This window comes from Zootoca vivipara, chromosome 1 (assembly GCF_963506605.1).
Source record: "Zootoca vivipara chromosome 1, rZooViv1.1, whole genome shotgun sequence".
Classification (NCBI taxonomy): domain Eukaryota; kingdom Metazoa; phylum Chordata; class Lepidosauria; order Squamata; family Lacertidae; genus Zootoca; species Zootoca vivipara.
In genome coordinates, this window is record NC_083276.1 from 76126454 (window position 1) to 76148090 (window position 21637).

The 21637-nt window shown below is 41.0% G+C and overlaps 1 protein-coding gene and 1 long non-coding RNA gene across 3 annotated transcripts; one reads left to right on the plus strand and one right to left on the minus strand.

The window, feature by feature from the left end:
• Positions 1 to 1728: 1728 nt before the first annotated feature.
• On the plus strand, positions 1729 to 8786 carry POLR2L (RNA polymerase II, I and III subunit L). Of its 2 annotated transcripts, XR_009557827.1 has the most exons (3): positions 1729 to 1823; positions 7311 to 8244; positions 8723 to 8786. XR_009557827.1 is itself a non-coding variant. In XM_035121979.2 (2 exons), the coding sequence occupies exons 1-2, from the start codon at positions 1729 to 1731 to the stop codon at positions 7417 to 7419; spliced, it is 204 nt and encodes a 67-aa protein (XP_034977870.1). In that variant the 3' UTR covers positions 7420 to 8310. The 2 variants fall into 2 exon arrangements, 1 of the variants encoding a protein (XP_034977870.1); XM_035121979.2 differs by lacking the exon at positions 8723 to 8786 and having other exon boundaries at positions 7311 to 8310.
• LOC132592353 (uncharacterized) lies at positions 1817 to 15679 on the minus strand. The gene is made up of 3 exons (XR_009557828.1): positions 14218 to 15679; positions 7290 to 7407; positions 1817 to 3765 (listed from the first exon to the last, which is right to left on the minus strand). It is a non-coding gene; the product is annotated as an uncharacterized LOC132592353 (long non-coding RNA).
• Positions 15680 to 21637: the final 5958 nt, after the last annotated feature.

Genomic DNA, 21637 nt, shown 5'->3' on the forward strand with positions numbered 1-21637 from the left:
TGCCGAGTGTGTGCACACGAAAGCTCATACCAATGACGAACTTAGTTGGTCTCTAAGGTGCTACTGGAAGGATTTTTTAAATTTTGTTTAGTTCACTAAAGTTTATGCCACAAGTTATATGGTTGTCTTTCTGGTGCCACAAGACAAGAGTCTTACTTGGCGTTTGTTGTGACATTCCAAACAAAGCTGTTCCTCTGGATCTCATTGCTTGCTGTGAGACTCGCACCCAAGTGTCCGCGTATAGGATTGCAGCTTGAGTTGCACTATTTCATCTTCACGACAATCCCATGAGGCAAGTTGGCACTGGGCTGAGAGGCTGATTTGGCTGCTGGCCACCCAGCAAGCTCCTTGGTTCCTCCAGCATCCAAACTCAGCACTCTAGCATAGGAGGGGCCCATAGACATAGCCAGGATGTTTGTTAAGGGGGGAAGGTCTTTTGTTGGGGGGGGGCAGAACCTCAGTTTGCTGTGTATTTTATTGAATTTTATTGATTTGGGAGGGGCAGCTGCCCCCCCCCTATGCCCATGGAGGGACCCGGTCATACATGCTGCCTGACTCAAACCAAAGGGTGCCTCTACTGTAATATATATATTGCATTGCAAAAAGCAGTTAACTGCAGTTGAAATATATAAAAAATAAAATAAAATTGTCCAGTAGTACCTTAGAGACCAACTAAATTTGTTCTTGGTATAAGCTTTCATGTGCATGCACACTTCTTCAGTTAACTGCAGTTTAATCTTTATTCACCTTTTTGCTTGGAGGTAAATGGGTCTTAAATTATTGGAATAATGCTCTTCAGTTTAAAGGCAAAAGAGAACCTGTTGAGCTATCACATTATTAGTTTACTGAAAAACAATTACTATTAATGGCAATCAGTAACTTTGAGTAATGGTTATTGTGCTTCAATAAAACTTTAAAATATTAATTCATAGCCAGCCCAGATTAAGCTAGACTCAGTGAAATTCCTAGCAAAATTGCTGTCTTATACAAAGGTGAAATGCAAATATATACTTAGGTCAAAGCGCTGACATTTTGAAGAAAGGATATCGGTTTTGCCAACCAGCATCTATAACCAGTTTTGGTTTTCTTCAAAACAATTACCGTAAGGTTCTTGGAATTAATTACATTCAAGTCATACATTAAATAACTTTATTTGTTATGAGACTTCAGATGAGTGTGCGTAGGACTGCAGCCTTAGCACATGTAAGAGCACATACTCAGAATTGTACTAAGTTTTGTGTTGAATATACACTTTGTCCCGATTGCATGGGGCTCTCAGGAGTCCACTTCAGATGTCCAGACTAAGCGTGCAAGAACAAAAAGTGCATAATGAGCCTGGGGCATGCATGCTGGTGCTGCCCCACAACATCCCCAGCTTGTTGGTTCTAACCCTAGCCTTCTCACACTGAACAGGAAGAAAAATCTTTAAAGCCCCTTCAGGAAGCTCAACACAGAAAGGTTAAAAGGTAGAGCCAGCTTGTGTGGGGCCAGTGTGCATGCCTCTGCCGTGTACACGCTTTTTGCCCTGACCAGTTCAGGCTGAACACCAGAAAGGGCTCCAGTGTTCCTACTTTCAGACACTTACCAGGTCCACACCCACTTATCTTTGCCTTTGGAACTAATGCAGTTTAAATGCCTTGGTTAGACTGCTTGGTATTAGTTTTAGATACATCAAATCATGTGCTTACTGTTTAAATTTCCTGTTTTTAATGTTTCCCTAGGTGTAAAATGATCATACCGGTGAGATGCTTCACTTGCGGCAAAATCGTTGGAAACAAATGGGAGGCATATCTTGGTCTTCTGCAAGCTGAGTATACAGAAGGGTAAGCACTCTGCTTCACACAGTTGTGTTTTTAGAACTGTTTTGAGAAAAGTATCCATTAACATTTTGTAGCAGTCTAGGGATCATTCACAAAAAGGTATGTATAGCAAGCACTCTTTATCCTGTGCTCATGTTTTATGAAGTGTAGGTCCAATTTTTATAAATAATAATTACATCAGTATAGAACCATATTAATAATGAAAGCATAAACACCGGGATATTTTAGAGTGCAATCTTAGTCATGTCTACTCAAAACTTAGTCCAATGAATTCAGTGGGGTTTGCTCCAAGGGTAGTGGACTTAGAATTACAGCCTAAGCAAGGTACTGCAAATAATTGAGATTGCCTGATTTTTTGAGGGGGCTTTTGAGAGCTCCATGGGGAAAATGTAGCTACTGAGGAGCTTACATTGGAGACATTTTAAACCATCATTTGCTTTGCTTTGCTTTTTCTCATATATGGCTCAATGTAGAAGGTTGTACTCTGATTAAACGATTCCCTTGCTACACTTGAAATGAATTATGAAAACTTTGGAAAAACTTCCATAAACGTGCTTGATTTGCATATTTAAGTTGGATTGTATAAACTTGAATTTCCTTTGTCTAACTATGAAATTCAAGTGAAAGTTCTTAGGATGATTTAGAAATAATCATTTGGTTGACCTCAGTCTTACATTGCTGAACTTTAAGTGAAAGCACTTTCCCACATATAAAACTTACTGACAAAGTGAGAAGTGAATGTCAAACACATTTGGAGCATTTCAATCTCTCCCACACAGGTAGAGCTGCAAGAACTGACACTCTTTCAACATTTATATTCAAGCATCCTCTAGTGCTCTGATTAAGCATTACCATCTGACATGGCAAACAAATAAATGAACAGAAGATACTGTTGCCCATCTTTTGTATTTCATTGTAATGTTTCCCACAAACATAACTCTCTTGCATTTCTGTTAACAGTATGGTCCTATCCTTGCTTCCATAGTTCCATAGGCTTATTCCCAGGTACATATAGGATTGTAGCCATGGTTCCATTTTTCAGAAAACAATTCTGTTTCTCTTGAGTAGTATGAAATGGCAGGCCCCATTGCCTTGCTAAGTCCTCAGAACTCTTGAGAACTTAAAACATCTAAGATCCTATAATAAATTAAAAGCTAATCTTAGTACCTAAACTTTCTGCTGTCACGCTTCTTTCCCCCCTGTGGTTACATGAGTTAGACACTTTTAAAAGGAACTGAAATTCTATTTGGGGGCATTTTAAATAGTATCTGATTTTTTAGAATACCAATTAGCTCTTAAAAGGTGCACAGGTTTCTGTGAGCTGCATGATATGAACACTTGGTTTAAATTTGATGATATGAAAAGATGTTTTGTGTACTAGAACGAAGAAGCTTCTTTATTTCTACTCTGTCGCTGATGCTGCTAAAAATAGAGTATAACACATGTAATATGTCATCTGAACAGTGGTTCCAGCTCATTCAGAGCCTTTTCTTTTCAACATGGTAGTTTCAAATTCATGAATTATATAGAAAAACATAAGAAACACTTGCTTGATTTTTTTAAAATCACAAAGTATCAAGTGCTGTGGCAGATTTCTACCTATTAACATTGTTTTAAGAAAAATGTGTTTTAAGAAAAATGCTAGTACATGCTTCACTTATGGGTGCTACATAATTCAGCTTCTGAGACCTGTGTAACACTATTTTCCAAATAGGAATTAAACATCTAGATAATATAAAATCAAAAACATATAGAAGGAAAGGATGAAGAAAAGCTTGCTTTCTTGAATAGCTAGTCTCTAGAGAAGTCTCGTATATAATTCTTTGTTGTTGCTGTATCCACCATTTTTCTTACCTTTGCAGCATTGTTTCTGGTTGTAGTTAATCATAGCCGTTCTGCTAGCAATTGATTTTCCATTGCAAATACAGAATTGGAATTTATGGATCTAGAATTTGAGATTAAGTAGTACTTTAGTACAATATTTGCATGATAAATGCACCTGAATTATGCCTTGGGCATAAATCAGATTCTCTTGCAATTTATTGTATGATTTTACATTGACCAAGTGAGTAGACACTTTGAGTTTCTCCCTTGCAGCAAAGCTGTCTGTTAGCTCGGTGCCTACTCACAATTTGAGGGCAAATCTATATGTCAGATATTATTAAAATCATTTCTTGTAGCAAAAAATGGGTCAGCTAAAGGGAATAATTTACTTGTTTGAGGATGCAGAGATTTTGCAGAATTTGGAAATGCTGTTTTTCCCTTACATTGAGTTTCTTCAGACAGTTGTTTAGAATATTGGAGGTGGTGAAAATATTAAAAAATCTATTCAGTTCTGCTGATTAGTTTAGCTAAAAATATACCACATTCAGAGTTTTTAAAAACTGCACCATGGGTTGATAACCATCAAGGTGTGGGGATTTATTTTAAGTATTTTGTAGTGCCAAACGTTTCTGCAATTTTGGGAAGGTTAACAGCACAATCTTATGTATGCTTACTTGGAAGTAAACCCCACTGTTTAGGATTACAGCCAAAGTGCTAAAAGTAAAATAAATATGAAACTCATTGAGCCTCTATTAAAATATTTGACAGGGTGATTTATGTTGTTATCATTATTTGAATAACTTCTGAGGTCATACACTGTACTGAATATTTTATTCTATGTGGAAATCTAGTGTGTGTGCTGGAGGCCTCTTAAGTTCAAGAGGCACTGTCTTATTATGCTCATCAGCTTTCTGCTTCTATTTTATGACTTCTACCTACTTGATCTGTGAGCACCTCACATCTCAAACTGAATGTTAATTACTCTAGTAGGCCCATAATGGGAATGAGAACTTGGTTTGCCCATACCACCACCCTGGCGTAAATCATGAGCAAAATTCTTAAATGGGAAATTTATTACTTTATTACATGTCAAAAATGTACATTAATAACACTTGGAAAAGCTCGACTTCTTTTTGAATGTGTTGCTACATCAGAGGGTCAACTGCCCAGCCATTGCTAATCTTAGTTCATCAGTCTCCATTGAAAGCGGTGGTACCTCAACTTACGAATAACTCTACTTACGAATGTTTCTACTTATGAATGGAGCTCCATCCGCCATCTTGGATGCGGTTTAGATAGGATTTTTTCGACTTACAAATTTTTAGATAGGGTTGCTTCAACTTACGTTTTTTTTTCTCCCAATGCATTCCTATGGGATTCGACTTACGATTTTTTCCGACTTACGAATGTGCATTTGGAACACATTAAATCCATAAGTCAAGGTACCACTGTGTATGAAACAGAATGACCTAAATGACCTAATGGTCAGGTTAGACACCAGAGAAGCTGTATCTTTTAAGGTAGAGGATAAATAGCAAAGCCTGAACTTGGAGTTAACTGGGCACTAATAAGAAAGAACCTGTCTAAAACAGCCACCCAACTTACTGTCCCCTCACTGATCATTTATCACATTCATTAGAGCAGCATTGGGAAACCTCTGGCCCAACGGCATTCTAATCCTGCCAGACATTTGGCTGGTAAGGTTTTGCAGGGGGCACACATTCACATGACCTGTCCATCATGATTGGTGAAGGCACAGAGCCAAATTCCAGAGGTAGAATTGGGAGTAAAGTGTATGTTTCTAGCTAATTCTTCCTTTCCAGCCTCTGGCTTCAGTTTGGCACTTTTTGAATTTGGCACCTTTGTTGCCCTGCCCAGCTGCAGAAAAAGGCACCACATTTTTTTTAAAAAAAAAGTGCTTGAAATTAAAAATTGGGTGTTATCCCTATTCTTCCTTTGTAGCTGCAAGTAAATGTGAATGTCATATGATGCCAGGTTAAAGGTGGCTCCCAGGTCTGAAAACATTAAAGACTACTGGTGGTGTAGACAGTACTAGGCTAGTAGGACCAATAGCCTGACTTAGACTAGCCATGCCTGCTTCATGGCCTCTTACCAAACTGCTTTTGTTCCTCCAGTCCTGCTGCTACTGCAGTGTTCAAAATATATGTGTGTAGGGAAGACTTTATATTGGACCTACAGTATATGTCAAAATGGACATCTGTTGTTTGAGAGTGCTTCCAAAGCCTTCCGGTGTTTGCTAACTTTTTTGCTGAAGGAGACATTCGGGTATAAGGTGATGCATAAAAAGTAGTAGTAGTAGTAACAACGACAAATAATACTTAGATCAGGGGTGGACCATCTGCTGTATTCCTGCTTCCCTTAGTATGCATATTCACTCATCCTGGGTTTGTGGTGAAAACAGCACTTATTGTATGATTGGGAGAGAGGAAACTTAGAAAGGGCTCCTGAAGATTGCTAGAAGCCAGAAGTGTTTGTGATGGGGAGCACAATCAAAGCACAGGCATGGCAGAAAAGTAAGCTAATACTAGATGTGTTTTTAGGTAATGGTTTGTTTATATGTCTTTGGGAGAATGAAGCTCCTTCTGGAGCCCAATACCAGCAGAAATGGTGTTCTGTGCATTTGATGCATTGTTACAAGACTAACAAACTAGTTCACAGACATACAAGCTTTTGGGTTTCCCCGCTACCCTCCAGGCTTTTTCTTTTCTCGGGGAAGTCTGTGGCTAGGTAGACCTTAATTAAGAGACAGATGGCTGAGATTTCATCTTAGGGATCCAATAACTGTTTTGAAAGAGAAACTCAAGGCAGGCAGGCTATGATGATGGAAGTTGTGCACTTTTCAAGCCCACTTTTACATCTGCTTCTTTAATGAGCAAATACTGTAATAAAGTTAAGCCTGTCACATTCAGTATTGTTAAAATGTGTTTATAGTCATAACGAATTAAAAAACTAAAAACTAGCAGATTATCAAAGTGAAACTTAGAGAACAGTAACTTGAGTAGAGCAGCAGTCTTGTAAATGAGGATAGCATTTCCTAAAATGAAGCCATATATAAATGTTATGAAATGAAAAATAAATAGTACAGTCATACCTCATGTTGCATCAGCTTCAGGTTACGTCTTTTCAGGTTGCGTCCCGGGCCGAACCCGGAAGTATCAGAATGGGTTACTTCTGGGTTTCAGCGCATGCGCAGAAGCACTAAATTGCACTTTGTGCATGCGCAGAAGCGCCAAATCGCAACCCGCGTGTGCGTAGACGTGGCACTGCGGGTTGCAAATGCTGCAGGTTGCAAACGTGCCTCCTGCACGGATCACGTTCACAACCGAGCGTCCACTGTAATCCTATTTGTCTGATCATTGGGTAGTGGGGGTTCAGCCCCCTACCACAGTCAATCACCTTGCTTCTATGGACTATATTTTAACATTTTTAGAATATTTTGAAATTGTTTTAGTTTTTAAAAATGTTTTATTATCACTGTGCCTGCCACCCTATGATCTTTGGGGAGGAATATAAATTGTAACTACCACAATAGTAATATAGTTCCTCTTCTATCTCATGGACAAGGCTTTTGCCTTTATTTGGCTGGGATCAGGTTTCAGCATGCTGCTTTTCTTTCAAACACACCTGCTTTTTGTTTGTTCTTAGTGATGCTTTGGATGCTCTGGGTCTGAAGAGATATTGCTGTCGGCGAATGCTGCTTGCCCACGTGGATCTGATTGAGAAGCTCCTGAATTACGCCCCTCTGGAGAAATAAATAGCAGAAAGAATGTATTATACTACATACATATGGACCAGCGTGCTGCTAGAACTCCTCAAACTAAGCTGCAGGGGGTTACAAATGCAGATCATGTCCAGTGAAGGATTTCACTTTCTGGGCATGCTATAGGCCCTAGCCACTAACCTCTTGAAAAGAAATTACTGAAAGATGAAATCCACTTACACACAGTTGGGGACTGTAGATTTAATTAAAACAGGGATGGAAGTTCATCAGAATCTCATGGGTTGTGGAGAATTGTGATTTTTTAAAAAAACTGTACTTTGTGCCACTGGCAGCAGTTTTAATAAAGGTTGTAGTTATAGCCACATTGTGATTTTGTAAGGATTGTCTTTCATCTCATCCTGTGGTGCTCCTCTTACTCTATCAAGACTCTCATACAAGAAACTAAAGAGAACTGACTGCACGCCAACCTATTTCTGTTGTTCACTCCTGGACTTCCTATCATTTTAGGGGTGGGGTGGAAATAACTTCTCTGGTGTTGATCCACACTATTACATTATATGAAGTTATCTTAAAGACGTGAGATCCAGTTGAGTGACAAGTACCATGACTTGTGATATGAAAAAGTAATAAAAATGGAGGATGGATTTTGTTTGCTTAGAAAAGCCAGTCTGTGGGTTTAAAGGGGGGGGCATTATCCATCAAACTCAATCTATTGCATTCAGACTGAGGGAACATCTTCTAAGCTACCAGTGTATATTGCTCTCACAATCTTCTTCCTTCCATTTCTCTAGCATGTCACATTGCAAAACTGGCAGTCCATTTTCCAGAACTGTGGTGTAAGCTCCAGTTAAAGAGGAGGTGAGCAGATTCAGTAATTCAGGGCAGGTAAAAGGCCTGCTTTCTTGTCAGTGCAAAATAAAAAGGTGTTGCTTCTACGGTACCTGTTTTCTATGTTCCATAATCGGTGCAGAGCCAGCTGTTCATTAGGCACATAAAGTTAGAAAATAAATACTTGGATGCTGATCATCTCTTTCACACAGCTGTTAAAACAGAGGAAAGGAACTTTCCTTTCCTTTTATTTAGCAAGATGCAAAGTTTGTAACCTCGCCACCATTGCACAAACACTAAATTTGATGCTGAGAAATCTTGCCTTCATATCAGTGCCAGGCTATCTCCTAAAGCCATTGATAAAGTCGCCTTAGTTTTATTTTTAAAAATACTACAGTTACAGGAAAGTAGGCCTGCTTTTCCACACGCATCTCAGAAATTACTGGTGCAGATTGTTCTGAGATTTTGCATACCCATTTGTTTTTCATTGTCTTTCATATCATAAAAGCAACCTACATGCTTGAGAAAGAAAATGCATCTATAAAGTACATTGGAGACCTAGAAATTAAGAGTCCCACCAATACAGAAATGTTGATGAAGTCTGGGTAGTGTGTGAATGGGAGACCACCACACAATCCAATCCCATGTATGCTGCCTACAGTTTTTCTGAAGAACAAAGGTGAGTATAAATAAATAAATGCAGCAGAATAGTCCTTGGGCTTGGTATCCAAAAGGTTTTGACAGAATTTTGCTGTTTCTCCACATGCATAGTTTGGTCACTAGTAAATAAGTGATTTTTTTGCACATGGGGTAAGGAGCACTATAGAGAAGACAAACTATGGATATTTATTTAGTTGCTGAGATAGTTAGCTGTGCACAGCGTCTTCCTTATAGAGGTCCACTTTTGCCAAGACTGCTTTAATTGAGTTTTATTAATTTGCTTTCCCCTTTTTTTAAGGGGGGTGGTGGAAACCCCTCCAATCTGGGAACATTCTTAAGCTCCTAGCCATTATTATTCTCATCAGTTCTGTGAATCTTTACAAGTTAAGCTTCCTTTTTCATTTATTACTGGGATGCAGGAGATTGCTCTTCTTTTCCCCCCAGCATTCAGCAGTTCCTCATTTAAAAGTGCTCTGTTGTATTTTAAACCACATACTTTATCCTAATGCAAAGGGCATTAAGTGATTAATTCTGGCATTTGTGTTTCACAGTTGGTTGGAGAGCTTATGTTTTGTACGCCTGCCACATTATCTAGGAAAATGCCTGGAAAAACAACATTCTGTTTTAGGCTACATGGTTTTGGAGTGCATAAGTTACCCATCCAAAGTTGCGTCTTTAGGGAACAAGGTTGTGTTAGCTTCTGGGTGCCAGCTCAGATGAAGCAAGAAGCTTTTATATTAGTTTCACCCCTACATTCTCTGACTAGCAGATGTGCTGGTTTTATCCTTGATCATTTTACAGCCCATTTCTATGTCCCTCTAATTTCGCCACCACTGAGTAAGAGCTTGAACCTTCCCAATATGGCTGGTATCATGCCTATGCAGATACACAGCACAAGATGGCACCATCGGTGCAACTGCAAACAATCTCTTGTCATGGCTACCAGACCCATTTTGTCCCTAGACTGATGAGTGTAGGATTTCGAAGGGTGGGCAAAAGATATAACAAGCTGAGTGGGATGGGAAGCAAGCTGTAGCAATACAGAGGAGGAGGAGGAGAAAGTCATGGAGAAAGGGTGTGGGATTGAATATGAGTACTTGTGAAGGTTGGTTATTGCCATGAGCAATTGGGGCAGGGATGAATTCTCTCACCTCAAACCTGGGAAAAACTTTAAAAAGTCAAACAACAGAAAGCAAATACAGTAGTCTGAAAAAGGATCCCTTAGCCAAGCTTTCTCTGGAGCTGGGGGAGAGGGGGGGACTAAAGATTAAGGAGTCCTCCTGGCAAGAGAGCACATGCAGAAAACAAATTTGCAGAAAACGAAAGGCAGAGCTTTTGAAAGCGAGCAGCTAACAACAATAGGTCATCCTCTTCACTGGCATTCAAATCTGTCCTGCAGTCAATAAAACTAAAACAGTTTTATATGGGCAGAAGGGAATTGGGCCCCATGTGGTGAAATGGATTTTTCCACCTATATGTGAGGACTGTAAAATCAACACGTTTAATAGTACTGTATGCACTTGAGAAATGAAGTGTGATGGGTCCTTAAATGTTCAGTCACACTTTCTTTGCTACTGAGATGAGAATTTGACCCTCTTTGTTTTAAATATGTAAATAGGAAGTGAAAAATGCTTCCATTCCGGCAATTAAGCTCTGGAAGTAATTAGCGCAGAGGACGTGCTCCGGTTTCTTTTTAAAGGTATACAAAGATTGTCAGTGGGTATGTGCTGCAGGTGTTTGTTTACCAACTTCTATGTGATCTATTATTTTCATTTGTAACTCAGTAAAAAATAAATCAGATTAAATCATTTCCCCTCTATAAGAGATTTGTATTTTAGTACTGTATAGGCTTCAAAAGGAAGGTGCTTATCTTTCATCCAGTGAATGTAGTCCTGTTGTGTTAACCAAAATTTTACCTACCTCTTAAAAGGAGAAACTTAACTGTTCATGTGTATGCAAAGAGGTATGTGTTCATATAACCACTAAAGGCAGGTTCACATCTGTACATCATGCGCACTAACACATGACCACCAAAGTGGTCTTTTTGCTTATTCTACTGCACATACACTCCACATGGACCCAGGGCTCCCTAGAGCAGATGTTGGTAAGGCCTACAACTCCCACTGTCTTTGATCTTTGGCCATGCTGGCTGGGGATGATGGGAGCTGGAGTCCAATGACCACAGGTTTGGCATCCCTGCCCTACAGTATGTGCACAGAGAGGGGAACAAGTACAGCTCTTGCAAGTTTCAGGCAATATGCAGTTTACCAGTGTGCATCCCATTTCCCATGTCAAGCAGCCACAAGAGTATTTTCAGACTAAGGAAATCATGCTCCAGTGCAGAGCATGATAAACATTTTGGGAGTCTACCAGGGGAAGGAGTTCCATAGCTTGGCAGACAGCAACAGGAAATGCCTCTGAGTGCCTTGACCTTGGGCAAGTCACTCTAGCCTTCTGGTCAGGCCTGCAGGCTTAAAGTGGGAAGGAGATATGCATGAAAGCTCTGCTGCTGCTCCACATCACACCACATTCACTTCAGACCTCCCTGTATTCCTTGCGAAGTTCTGAAGGGGATTCATAAATGCATTCAGGTGAATGTGTTTTGTCTCCTACCTGGAGTCAGGAGTTGCAAGTAACAGGGAGGATTCTAAACATAAGCATGCTTAGAAATCTCCAGACCTTCATGCTAAGCATAGGAATGCCTGAAGGGGAGCTGGTGAAGACCATAGTCAACCACAGCAACCGTTTTTATCTGAGTGCCATTTCAAGGTGTTGGGGGGGGGTATTGGGACGAGACCCAAATTCCCCATGTGGCCTACCAACACATAGTCGTTGCTTGTCACCTCCAGGTGTCATTGAACTCCCCTTCCCACTTACTGAATTGAGAGAGGGCAAGGAGGGAGAGCAGAGCACAGTAGGGGGGAAAGGAGGCTCCTCACTGGAGGAAAGAGAAAGCCCAAAAGATAAAGAAGTGTTTCTCGAGGTCTCCCACTTAGCTTCTTCAAGGAGCATGCATGGTGGTGAGCAGGGAGAGGGTGGTAGCAGGGCAGAAATGATTGGGTGGGGAAACAACCCTCTTCATGGGTTTGATGCAGCCCATGAACTGAGTGTTCCAATTCCAGCGACTACAGACACGTACTATCTGATTAGCTAGCTACGTAAAAATTAGTCCTAGAAAATATTAGAAAATCAGTGCAGACTGTGGAGTGTCTTGGTACAATGTGATCCTTCTTGCTCATCTCCATTTATAACGTTTTATTAATGTCCCAACACCTTAAAAATTCACTTAAACTTAAGGATCTAGATTTTAGAACTTAGGAGGGTGAGAATGACAGGTTTGGGATGGGGGCAGGAAATTACCTACATACAATGAAATAGATAATATTTTATCAAAGATATTTTTCCAGCTGCCTGTCAGGCATATTCCATAGTATAAGCTTGTCTTTCCTACCTTCTTTGTTATCTGATCAGCCACACTTTTTTGTGTGAGTGCTGCCTATATAAAATATTACTCTTCTCTGTAATATCAAGAAAACTATGACAAGCATTTCATGGGATCTGCTTTTCTTCCTGGAAGACAGGCAGGCATTGCCTTCTGCAGTACAGAATTAGAATTTGCTGAGCTTTCTCTCTCCCTTTCACTCTATCTTCTCCCACACCCCAGACAAAGAAAAGAATTTGCTGAGCCTGAATGTATGGGGCTGCATATATAAATTTTAATTTTTTTTAAAAAAAATCATTTCTCAAAGACCAATATAGATATTTTCATTGGATATCATAGTGGTTAGAAAAGAGTTGAAATATGTGAGTAAATGAAGTTTTGATTGAAAACCTGTGCCTCTCAACACGTTGAATAAGGATAATATGATTATGTTTTCTCCCATCTGTTATAAGATATTTAGGACAGACAGTCTTGGGGTGTTTTCAGATGCTACACTTGCCCAGTGATAAGGCACCCACATAGCATAATAGGTGAATACAGATTACTGTTTACCATAATGTGATAACATAGCGCAAAATTAAATATTACAAAGCACAAAGCTGCAGTTGGAAATGGCAGCCTGGTGTTCAGTCTCCCATTATATGTAGTGCAACGAGGCCCTTTCCTGATTCCATTTTAGTGTGCTTCCCTGCTCACATTTCATATAGAATCATAGCTGGAAAGGACCGTGAGGATAAGCTAGTCCAACCCTTGCAATGCAGAACTCTTTCATCCAACTCGGGGCTTAAACACACGGCCCTGAGATTCTGAGTCTTATGATATATTACGGTATATATATCTTCTGCTCACAGCTGCTGCCTCACATTTCTTAATATTTAGATGTTAGTTATCTATCATACTGTAGCTGAAGAGGTAAATCTGTTTCCTTACATTCCCCCACTTCATATCACAACTGGGGGATTCCATTATGGAATGCTCCCAAGTAAAGTGTATTGTACACAGAAATGCACCCTTCCATGGAGAATGCTAGAAGTGTTCAGTCAGGTGAGCCCCCACTTGCAACCTGAAGGGATACGGTTACAGGAACACAAACAATGGGTGGACTTAGGAAATATATACATACATGGTGCTTTTTTTCTGGGGGGGGGGGGGACACAGGAGTATGCATACCCCTAAACATTTTGTGAATTTAAGTTTGGCCTCATTGAGGGGCAGTATTTCAATATGAGTAGGAAAATAAGAGTACTCCTAAACATTTTTCAGAAAAGAAGCACTACACACACACACACAGACATGAGAACAGGCTTAACTCACAGTGCTGTTTTAGGAGCAATATGGCCTATATGAACACAGAAAGTCCTTTTAAAAGTATTCCTAATACAGTTCTTAACAGGAGTGCCATTTCTGCAGAAATGCTGTACAAAATAACTCCTTATGGCAATACCTAGGTAAAGCATCCCTTGTAACATGTTAGGATTTACAAGCTTTGTACTCTAAAGGTGCTCTCTGATATGCTGTTGGCAACCCACAGTAAAACAATCCAGGCTGACTCCTGACACATGCTTTCCTGAGCACATTAGCAATATAATCCAAGCACTCCTTTTGACACCTGCTCCCACCCTTCTGATGTGCATCAAGGAAAGCGCAAGACAGTAATGACCATGTTGAACTTCTCCCACCCATCCCCTGATGCTTGTCAACAGAAGGTCAAGAGATGCTTAGATTATATGAGGGAAATGCTCAAGGGAACACCCCACTGCTAACAAGATGTGTAAGAATGCGACAGCAACTGAAAGGCAAGAATCCAATTCCCACAGTTTCTTAGCCTAGACACCTTGGAGGGTTTAGAATCAGGTGTGTTCTTTACAATAAAGCATCCCAGAGACCTGAGATATACTAACCAGTGGATGACTAGCTTTGTAAAGGCCTCGGGACACACCTCCTTGTCTTCAGGGCTCTCTTCCAGATGCCCAGTCATTGCCTAAAAACACATCACAGTTCCAAGTAATACCCAGAAGCATTTCAGCTAAAAATCTGGTCCAATGGAAAATCTAATTCCACAACCGATTCTATATCTGAAATAAGATAAAATATATGAGCTAGAGCTTCCTAGAAAACTTCTTGTGGCACTTTAAAGACTAGCACAGTCTACTTCATCAGTTGCATGAAGTGTTATTCTGAGTTGCAGCTACAGATATACATGGGAGGGAGGGGACATTGTAAACAGTGAGTTTAGAAAGAAAGGAAATGCAGAATAGTACAGGCAGTGACCATTACCTCATTAACATTCACCAACCAACAGTAGTTGGTAAGCCAATTAATGCATGTAGTGTGCTAAAAATTGGTCCACATGTTATAGCACTGAATTGCCTGGTGTATCGTAATTCAAGGGTTTCACAGTGCGGATGCCCTATGAAATTACTTTCTTCAAGGATGGACATCTAAAGGTCATAGTGGACTGGGAGACTGAAATGTTTCCTCCACTGGCATCTCTGTATTACCAGATATGTGTCTCTCTCTCCCCCCCTTTTTTTTAGAAACTGTTCTGTTTGTCCTATGCAGTAGGACACCGTTGTCAGATTTTGGCAGTATCCGATTGTAAGTTGAACAGCTGCATCCATCTCAGGATTATTAGCCAAGCATAGCAACTCATGCAATCTTCCACTTATTCCAACATATACATAAGCCTGGTTTGCAAATATCCCCGGGCCATGGTTTATTTAACAATTCATGTGTAAACTACAAGTTGTCCTTAATTTTGAGAAAGCAGCTCATCCTAAGGCGGGCTTCACACATAACACATAAGCCATGGTTTGTCTAAACAAACCCACAAGTTAACCATGAGCTGTCTCATAGGCAATCAAACCATGACTTGTTTCTCCAAAGCATGATTTGTTTTCTGGCTGCTCTTCCCTCAAGCCTTTGGAGCTTGATTGAGTGTCTGGGGTGGGGTAGACAAACAAACCATGGGCTTGCACCTAACCCAGCCATAATTAAAGCAAACCATGGTTGCAGATTGTGCTTTGCTAATAGTAAACAAACATACTTAAATTGCTGAGCAGGGCTGGTACATAACACTAGTCCATAGTTTAATAAATCATGGTCTCATGCTTTATGTGAACAAGGCCAGAGAGACAGAACAAGAGCCACGCCCATTCCAACTAAACCACACTACCACTCCACTGACTAGGCCAGCAGTGGAGGGAGCAGGGCCAGACTATTTCCTGACAAGTCTCTTAAAAACATATTTTATATTATATACCACAGTAATATACTAAAAAGTTGTTTGTAGTTACAACACACACCCGGGTTCTATGGCACCAGCATTGCTCATGCAAATCAGCCCCCTTTCTCTCTTAAGCAAAGTCAGCCTTTCCAGACCACTGCAGTTCCTAGTCCCAGGTGTGTGCCTTTCCTGAACCAGCTTCCACCACATTGGCATAGTGTTACTCTTTCCAAAAGACCTCAGTTGCCTTACTACATACTCTTTTCCCTTTACAATATGCACAAACCATCTAGTCACTTGGTCACAATGCAGTCTGACTGTCCTAGCACCATCATTCAGAATTCTAATGTGTACCAAACTTTCTTTTCACAATCACAGTGCCTAAGGTTACTATGGTACGATCCCTTCCATAGGCTTGATAGGGCATCATAGTCCTGATTAAGCAACCCTACCTTTACTTTGCCACATTGGACAACAAACTGGAGCTCAGTTTCACAATCTCCATGATGGTTAAAACATATATCACAGAGTCCTAACAGGCCTTCTTTTGAAGAGCAGAAGGTCTAGCTGGTTTCTTCATCACTTACAATAATTCTCCATGACAATGTCACAACATATCCAGCCACCAGTAGACATTTGCTTGTTGTTAAATTGTATTTTAACTAGTTGTTTTATATTTGGTGTTAGCCGCTCTGAGCCCGGCCTTGGCTGGGGAGGGCAGAGTATAAATAAAATATTATTATTATTATTATTATTATTATTATTATTATTATTATTATTATTATTATTACACTGCCAACAAATATTTTCTGGCCAGGGCATTTGACCTCCACAATTTGTATTTCACAACTCCCAGCAGCATTATGATGTACAGAGGCCAGTGAAAGAACTGTGAGTGGAGGGAGCCCTATTCATAGCTGATTGAAAAATCCGGGACCAGCAGCGGCACAGTACCAGAAGTCGCTTCTAGGCAACTTCCGGACATGCGTAGAAGCGACTTCCGGTGCCCAATTTCCGGTGCCCATACATGGGCAAAGCAGCGCCAGAAACATGGCCGTCAGCAGGAGCTGCTTTCCAGGGGATTTACGGGATATAAATCCATTCAGGAGACCAGTGGGAAATGGTAAGAAAATACGGGGGTTTCCCGGGAAAAACGGGGTACTTGGCAGCTATGACCCTATTTGCCATCATTTGGCCTCCTGTGGAAAACCAACTTAGCCTGCTGTGGCCTGGAACAAGTTATGTGGAGTGCTGCTGCTGGATTGCTGAACAGGGCACAACTGTGGCAGTCTGGAGCCACTCCAGCATACCTTTGTGCCTGACCCTTGGTCCTCCATATGTTGGTAAACCACAACTCCCATCAGAACTAGCAAGCATAGCAAATGACCAGGGATGATGGGAGTTGCAGTGCACCAACTTCCAGAGGACCAAGGGTTCCCCACACCTGCCCTGGAGTGAGAGACTAGGGTGAGGCCATCAGGTTCTTTGTTCTGAGATATTTTGGGATGACATGAGTTTCCTTGGGCCACAAGTGAGAGCCAGGAGGCTGAGCGGTGCTGGGTGGGGTGCTGGGTGGAGAGATATGTGAAAAGAGTAAGGGGTTACCATCTGTTATGGTTTATTAGTATTGTACTGGTTGACACTGCATTGATGGTTTTATCATCTATTTTTATAATACTGTATCTGCGATTTTAAAATTTGCTGTGCCCTGCTTAGAGATACTTTATATATTAAGTGGCACAGATATAGTCTAGGTGGGAGTATGTATCTTTTCTATATAAAGTCCATACACTATGGAGTTTTCTCATATTTGATTCCAGGGAGGAGATTATATAGTTGAAAAGTAGACTCTTGCCACAATAATTGCCAGTAGCACCCGTAGCTCATTTCAGATACATGTATTTTGGGCAAATTATCAAGCAATTCTGTTTCAATTCCCTGCAGCCACTGGACAAGTGACTAGAGGGTCAAAAAGGTTTCGAGCAAGCCACAGATCATTACTTAGACTTACCCTGTGGCAAATAATTACATGGGAGAAAGGAAATTGATTTTAAATTCATTTTCACTTTTGGACTTACTTCAGGACTAAAGGTCAAATTAGACATTATTTGGTCAACGGAGAAGGAAGATGCCGTTTACTATGTTTATGCCTATAAAAATATGTGGGAAGAAACATGTTCAGTTCTTGCTGAATTTACTTTGAGCACCTGAATTTGTAATTATGACCTGAAGTTAGTAAATCAATCTATATTTTTTAAGTTAAAGAATAGACATTACATGGGCATTTGGTGATTTATTTATTTCTAAATAAATTTTTATGGGACTTTATGGCACATTAGCTTCATATTTGTGGTCTTAGATGCAGGGCTGTGTGGTCCCTATTTGGAGGTGGGGGTTCACAATAGCAATTTCCATTGGATGGGGGGGAACCCTCCCATTTGCTTCAGTTGGACTTCTTTTTCCTATACAAATTGCTGGAGACCACAGCAGGGGGAAAGGGGTTAAAGCAGGGATAGGTAAGTTGTGGCCTTCCATATATGGTTGGAGTCCAGCTCCCTTCAGCCCCAGGCAGCATAGCCAATGGTCAGGGAGAATGGAAACTGTAGGAGGGCTAACAGGGATAAAAGCCTACCTACCCTTTGCTAGGATCCCAGTCTGAACTGGGAGCCCCATTATGGCAATTTTGTGCACTGAAGGCACAGATATGGAGCTAAAGGATCATTGACCCTACGTGGACTTCTTTATTATTTATTATTATTTTGTTTTACAAATTAAAATTTACATTCAAAATCATAAATTAAAAAAAATAAACAAAGATTCAATCAAATCTCTGGACTTCCCCCCCCCCACGCCTCCATGGGTTCTGTCACTAATCCTTTTCTGCTGCATATTTTAAATCACTCAAATAACAAAAAATTAAAATCCCATGCACTCCTAATTCTTGTTACATTACAAGTGTTATTGGAAATCCTGCTAAGGAGCTCAACTGTTTGAGGTACGTTATAAATTTTCCCCATTCCTTATTGAAATTCTGTTCTTCCTGGTTTCTGATCTTCCGCATAGTCCATCAGCTTGGTTTGCCCTTCCTCTCTGGTGGGGGCCCTACTTGGACTTCTTAACCCACTCACATGAAGTCCATGCTCCCCTTCATACTCCTACCTTGCTGGCTCTCGTGGGTTTAAAACAGGGGTCAGCAAACTTTTTCAGCAGGGGGCTGGTCCACTGTCCCTCAGACCTTGTGGGGAATATTTGGGGGGGGGGGTGAATGAATTCCTATGCCCCACAAATAACCCACAGATGCATTTTAAATAAAAGGACACAATCTACTAATGTAAAAACACACTGATTCCTGGACCGTCTGCGGGCCAGATTTAGAAGGTGATTGGGCTGGATCCGGCCCCCAGGCCTTAGTTTGCCTACTCATGGTTTAAACTATGTAGCCACCAGAACAAAAGAATCTGGCAGTCCCACCCCTCACCTCCAGCAATAATAAAGAAGGGATGCCTTGAACAACCTCTGCCTCAGCCAGCAGCTCACAGATTTCCACTGCCTGACCCATTTTCACTGCACCCGCTCCTGCCAGCACTGTACTGAGTATCATCATAATGCTTTCTAAAAGCTGAATTAGAGAGATATATATATGCAAGGAAATCCCACGTTTATCCCTAACACCACACCCCAAATGCAAGAGCAAGTGCTGTAATAAACTAGCCAGCTTTTACTTTTGGAAAAAGAGCAAATGTTCATAAACATCTGCTTTCTGGGAATGCAAATAGTAGAGGGTCTTCCTTAAAAAGGGGGAAAGTTACAAAAGAAAATGAATTAGTAAATTAGGATGAATGACCATAAAAGAGCCTGGTTTTGGCAAGTAATTTCCCAACATAAAGTTCTTCCAGTATTCCTAAAATTGCACACTCCAAATGGCCAGGTTTACTGGAGCTCTTTACATCTGCTTTGCCAAGGATCTATGTCTGCTGTTTCAGTATCCAGAGCAGATGAATTGCTTCCTTTTCCCCCCTATTTAGCCAAGGGCATTGCATATGTTTGTACCTCTACACCACATGTGTACGTCTGCAAAAAATCACATGCGGCTCCTGAGTGGCACCCAACTATTTGTTCTTAGCAATGAAAAACCACTAATGGAACTGAGGTTACAACAATTAGGACTTTTTAATTGAAGGTAAAGGCAAGCAGATGTCCAACACAAGACCAACAAGGAAGATAAAAGCAAACTAGGGCGGACTTGATAAAACTATATACAATTATGTATATTCTAGAGAAAGTGGGTGAATGTTTCCTCCCTTTCTTGTAATAGTAGGAGGACCCAAGGATATTCCCTGAAGCTGAAGCTGGGGAAATCCAGGACAGACAAAAGGAAGGACTTATTCACATAGTGCATAGATAAACTATGGACTGTGCTTCTGCAAGGTGTGATGACCACCAACTTCTATGGCTTTAAAGGGGGATTAGGCACATTCATGCAGGACAAGGCTAGTGGTGGACATTACATCTGATGGCTGCAGACTGTCTCCAGGATCAGAGTACATAAACTTCCAACTACTAATTGCTAGAGTAGCAAGAGCAGGAGAGGGCTTTTGAGCTCACATCCTGCTTGTGGGCTTCTCAGAGGAATCTGGTTGGCCACTGAGGCAAACAGGATGCTAGACTGGAAAGGGCTTGGTTTGATCCAGCAGGGCTCTTTATAACTGCTTCAGAATTTATTTGCCAACTGCATTCCATGGTCAAGAATAAACCTGACCTTGGCCATCTCTGTTACATTATCTAGGACAGTGGTGTCCAAACTTTTTTCAAAGAGGGCCAGGTTTGATGAAGTGAACATGTGTGAGGGCTGGCCAAAGTTGTTGAGCTCCTGAGCTTTTTTAAGGATTGCTCCCCACAGAAATTGTTGGGTTTAACTTATATTTACACTCAGGTGTTGAGGAGACAGAAGAGAACAGTGACTGTGGTCAAACTTCTAAGAAACAAGCTCTCCATTATTATTGGCATCTTTCCTGAGCTGCTTCAACTCCTGAGACTCCACAGTAGCCTTTGTCAACCTGTTGCCCCAGATGATGGAGACTACAACATGCAGCAGCAGCAGCAGCAACAGATAGCATGAGAGCTGAGGCCTGATTTGATGGAGTGAACATGCACGAGGCCTGACCATTTTGCCTGACCGTCTTAGAATCATTAAAATTAAATGCAAATTTTATGCAACAATTTTATGCAAAGTTTATTGCAAATAGCATACTTTTCATTTTGACACATGGATGACAAATCTATACAGGTGTCAAAATCTATACAAGTGTCAAATCACTCTGCCAGATGAAAAATAAATCCAGAAAGCTGAAATATATGTCAGGAACACTGTAAAGTACATTCCACAGTAATAAAAGTTGTCTGTCAAGTTTTAAGTTCACAGCATATGAACAGGAACATAACACCAGGTATACTTGTTGTGTCCAAATATATATACCTGATTTAGACCAACTGACATTAACTGCGATTTTATAATGTATTCATCTCAATTGGGGGGGGGTATGCCTGCACCAATGTGACGGGTGAAACTGTGATCTGGACTGCAGCTGAGGGATCCCTACCCCCTCCTGCTTGCATGCAAGTAGGAGTTGGGATCGGGGCTGCTCAGATGGGAAGGGAGGCATCGTGCTACGTAACAGAGATCCCTGTCCCCTCCTGCTTGCATGCAAGTAAGAGTTGCTATCAGGACTGCTCCAATAGGCAGTGCAAAGCCTCCCTTCCCATTTGAGGGATCCTCCTGCTTGCATGCAAGTAAGAATGGGATTGGGGCTGCTCTGATGGGAAGGGAGGCACTGCACTGCCAGAACCTCACCACCACTGCCGCTGTCAGCCGCCCTCCACCACCGTAGGGCAGGCCGGGTCTTCCTGTTATATGCCTGCTGGGATTGACAAGGCATCTGACCCTCACCTGAATCTCACAGCTCTCCTGATGAGTGCTTTGGTCTGCCCACCAGATACCAGGCACTCTACTATTCAAATTAGACCCCAGTGTTTTTCCTACAATCCCCTTCTCAATTAAGTAATCAATTTTAATCTAGAATTTAAATTCTCAAAAC